Source organism: Botryllus schlosseri, chromosome 11 (genome assembly GCF_051294905.1).
Source record: "Botryllus schlosseri isolate E-star chromosome 11, Bs_hap1, whole genome shotgun sequence".
Taxonomy (NCBI): Eukaryota; Metazoa; Chordata; class Ascidiacea; order Stolidobranchia; family Styelidae; genus Botryllus; species Botryllus schlosseri.
The window spans coordinates 1,746,834-1,751,595 of NC_137246.1; the positions used below are offsets into that span (position 1 = coordinate 1,746,834).

Genomic DNA, 4,762 nt, shown 5'->3' on the forward strand with positions numbered 1-4,762 from the left:
GCGGGCCGCACAAAACGGTGTTGCGGGCCGCATGCGGCCCGCGGGCCGTAGTTTGCCCACCCCTGGAATAGATGGATAAAATTATTATCAACAATGAACCCAACTACAAGTATAGCCTTCGGAATATCAATGAATGTATCATTGCTGACTATTTAGTAAGACGAGAGTTACACCACAGTACCATCCTTCACTCCATCATTTCTAGATTGTATAGGAGCTTGATCACAGACAGGTGGAATATCGAAAACGCCGTATTCAAAGCATTCAATTTGTTCGTTTCTTTATTATCATACGCGAGTAGGCATCGTTACCGTGGTAACAGACGACAGAAAAATAATCAAAATACCCGAATCCTGGCGGAAGGTATCGCATCTCACCAGCCGATATCCGTATATGACAACTGAAATTTTGAAAATCAAGTTGCTACAAAGCTATTACTATGGAAAATCATGATCACGGTTGATTGAACAAGCAATTACGCAATTGGCTACTCTACAAATGGAGAAAGATTGTCAGAATGGCAATGCGGAAGGTGCCAAGAACACAAGCAGACTCGACTTTGTAGTGGTCCCACCTATTCAACCATCACGTTCATGTAACTTACGAACATGATTCGATAGGTACTTTACAATTGCAAGATGAAGAAATTCGCTACGCAAAAACAAATGCCTGGTAACTGAACGAAACAGTAAACTGTACAGAATACTCGCCCCGTAATTAGCCAGGGCCGAGGTCATGCAAAATGAGAAGGTATTGTCGCAAAGTACATACTCTAGGAAAATAGTCGATTAGTCACTCACTTGCCACCAGCGAAATTCGAATGAAATAAGTATACATCGGGAAATGAAAAGGTTTTGCACAATATACACACAATTTATCAACGATAGCATCCGTAGAAATAGAAATCTATAATATGCACCAGCAGACAACGGGGCCGTCCACTATTTTCACTACCGGTTTACAATGCCAGCTCGACCCGTAGGTCGACATGTGCCATAGCATAGATGTGCCAGAAAGTTTTAGCGATACTGAAAGAATGATAACACAACCAAATGTCAAACAAAGACAATTTTGTGACTTATTACGTCAAACAACACAACCCATAATTATGCAGGCAGTGTGAACTTAAACTGTGCAAGACTACAGTACCTTATAAACTGTATCGTCACCGCGGAATCACAAAGTAGCAAATGCAAATTTCGAACAGTTTTGCGAAAAATCAAGTTCTTGTTAAAACTTCCACTTGGCCATAAATCGGCCGACGTTTTGTTTGAAACAATGCCACAAACACAACTGCGGCCAAGATGTGACCGAACAAAAATTAGAATCTCACAAAAACTTGGTTTTCGCAAAATACCAAAAGCGGACGTAAGCTGCTGATTCCACAGCTAGTAGGGTTGATATTTGACCACAGGACAGCATACCCACACTTGTGACGCGCTGATTACGGATTGTAGACATCGTAAGGCATTAGATATGAACACTTGAAAAATAAACAAAACAAAATATTCTATGATGCAATCACCGACGATATAATTTAGAACATATCCCCGCGAGCCCGGTTTCGAGACCGTTCTTCGCAGCGCGCCACGAAAAATACGACACGATCGAGCAATATGATATAGTAATCAAATATTTTCACACACGGAAAATTTTCCTGACATGGCTATCTCTAGAGAGACTCCGACAAGTCTTAAAGAGCTTCGAATTCGTCGATCCTCTGTTTCGTATTCCCGCACCGGATCTGCTTCAAGGTCTTGTATTTGTCCCGTCCTTGCTTTACGTTCTCCTGATGCAGCACGTCCAAATCGGTTTGCTTGTCGGTATCCTTCACCGACGCCAATTCCATTTTGAGATTCTCAAGCTGTTTGTTGAGCTCTTGGTTCTTTTTCTGCGCCGTAATTCTATCCTCTTCGCTACGGTCGTTTTCTCCGGGACCACCGAAATCCATGGTCTCGGCCTCGGTTTCGATAGGGGGAGGGGGTAGCGCTTCCGCCTGTTGAGCCTGCGCCACTTCGATCTGCTGTTGCGCTTCGATCCTGGCCCGTTCGAGCTCGTCTTTCGTTTTTTGCACTTCAAGCCTCATAGATTCGGCTCTGTCTTTCCATTCTTGAGCGGCGCGTTCTTTTTCAAGCTCCTTTTGCTTCAAAGCTTCCAATTCTGCCAGATTTCTCCTCACTTCTTCCTCCATGGCGGCTGTTTTATTGCTCTCCTGTTCGCTAAGCTCTCGTAGTCTGCGCGTTTCCTCTTCTACTCTCTGCCTCTCCAGTTCTGTCTCTCTTCTTTCTCTCTCAGCAGTCTCCATTTGTCTTTGCAGATGTTGCAGTTCGGCCATCTGTTTCTCCTGTCTCTCCATCAATTCTTTGTTGGTTTGCTTTTCACGTTCCAATTGCTCGCGCAGTCGATCCATCTCGGCGGCCATCTGCCTTTGGGCTTCGACAGCAGCCATATGATTCGCGTGCTCCCGTTCCATACGTTCTTTCTCTTGCTTTTTCTGATGCTTGTACTCGCGAGCCTGAGCACGCATCTGCTGCACTTCGATCGAGTCCGGCTTCCTGCGACGCATGTACAGCTCGTGATTTCCCATGCACAAAGCCAGGATGCGCTTGTTAATTCTCAGCCGTTCGACGTAGAACACAAAATCAGGAGCTTTCTTATCGATGGGCTTGATGACAAACTTTTTATCGTTAAACGATATGTTTCTGATTTCGCTCCACGGAAAACCGATCTTCGGAGTGAGCTTGTCGGTACGTTCGTAGATATTCAGTCCCAAAGCGTCGACTCCGAGGTAGAGATGGGTCTTCTTCTTGTTCTGAATTTCAAAATAATTCACACCGTACATCTCCAAGTCTTGCGCGATCTTCAAATATTCGATCATCGCCTCTTCACGAGCCATATCTCCGTGTTCCTCGTGCCAGATCTTAATTCTGTCTTCCCACTGCGACTTAGACAGCTTGTGTTGTTCGTAGACTCTTTGCGGCAAAAGCCGGTCTTTCTCAAGATAATTCGGGCCATGCATTTCTTTCACATATGGGCCGTATTTGGCTAGTACCGCAAAGGAAGCAAGTAAAACCGACGATTCCGGAGGACAATAATATTCGTCGTTGAGAATGCTCTCTTTCACTTGAAGGAAAAACAGCTTCTGCGTAATCTCCTGGATCAATTCATCGGCGACATCTTCCGGAAAGAACTTACAACGGAATCTAAACTGCAACGGGCTCTCTTTTCTAACATCCTGCGCCGTAACCTTTTTGTTGAGCTTCAGCCACGAGGTATAACCCTTGCTGTCGACAAACTGCAACCCGAAAAACCAGATCTCTCGCAGCCCGATGGTCTTCACGACCTGATCGAAGAGCTGTTTGCCGTTGGTGCTCTGCTGGATCGCAAATTCCAGCTCGGCATCCATAGTGGTGACGCGGACATTGATGGTTTTTGGCATCTTGGCGGACCTTCCAGTGACACACAGTTGTACAGTGAAAACAATACGATTGCCTTTGAAATTATATAGAATCACTACAAGTGACGGATCTGTGTAGAAAACAAGGGTATAACTTGTCAAAATTCAACGACAGGGTTAATATCGGCGTTGTAATATATTCTATTCAAGAGAGTGTCATTTAAAATCGAACAAAACGCTCTTGAAAGTTGACCAAAGCTCTTGACTTCACCCTTCTTATCAACAGCGAACATTCCTCCGATTAAAGATAATAGTACTATTGTCATATTAAGCACCTTAACCCCGTGACGCTATCCTACAAAGCACGCCAATATCGACAAAAAACACCGGTGTCTGTGCGTTATTTCTCAATGATTGTATAAATATGAAATTCCGCAATCTATCGGAATTATTGACACAAGCAGATCGTTAGCCCAATAGGCAGGGACATACTCGCTGGCTTGGAATAATAAAACATTATTGGAGGATACAGTTGTGCTCTTTGCAAAACGCAGTAAAACAGAAAGGCAACCTACTGCTTTCAAAAGCAAAGGGCGTGTCAGCCGTATAATATACAGTGATGTGCATTTCAAATGAAATTAATAATAACCACAATGAGTAGCACTTCCTTGTTGCACAATGCACATTATAGACTGCTCAAGATATGCTTTAATGATCAAGACGTTATTTTTAATAGACAAAATGACACATAGCTAACTTCCTCATGGGTGACAAATGACGTAGGCTACTGTGATAAAACCGGAAGCACTGGTCAAGCCACTTCACCAAGAAATAACAGTTAGATAGCCTTTACGGTTACATTAGTGAAGACCAATGTCCAGGATTACAATATTGAGCTAGCAAACTATAGCCCTGACCCAGTTATGTGAAGCATCACATATTGTATAACATTATAATCTACAAATCTACGTTCAATTACTGAGTAAACAAATCCACATTCCAACACTCTAATGCCTAGGCACCAGTTATCGTTTACACTAGTCTTACCAACACGATGAGTAATAAAATACTTCTCCACACCTACAACAATAGTAATAATGACCACTCCCAGGTCAATGATTTCACATAGAGACAGTCTGGTACCACCCCGCGAACAAATTTCATTGAAAGAACCTTGGCTGGCCTCGCCAAATACAAGCTAGGCCTACCCGTACGTAATTTACAGCCTTCCGACATGATACAACATTCTACCGACACCAGATTAGGCTAAATTACAATCTATAGTGACATCATTACATACCAAAAATGGGCAAGCCGCGGTTCAAATGACATGCTTGCTCTTGAGGGATGCAATTATGTGCCACT

The 4,762-nt window shown here is 43.5% G+C and overlaps 1 protein-coding gene across 1 annotated transcript; it reads right to left on the reverse strand.

Annotated features, from left to right (window-relative positions):
* Positions 1–254: 254 nt before the first annotated feature.
* LOC145449886 (radixin-like) lies at positions 255–3,561 on the reverse strand. Its single transcript, XM_080328325.1, has one exon. It carries the CDS (start codon positions 3,437–3,439, stop codon positions 1,694–1,696), a length of 1,746 nt encoding a protein of 581 aa, XP_080184451.1. The 5' UTR covers positions 3,440–3,561; the 3' UTR covers positions 255–1,693.
* Between the last annotated feature and the right edge of the window lie 1,201 nt (positions 3,562–4,762).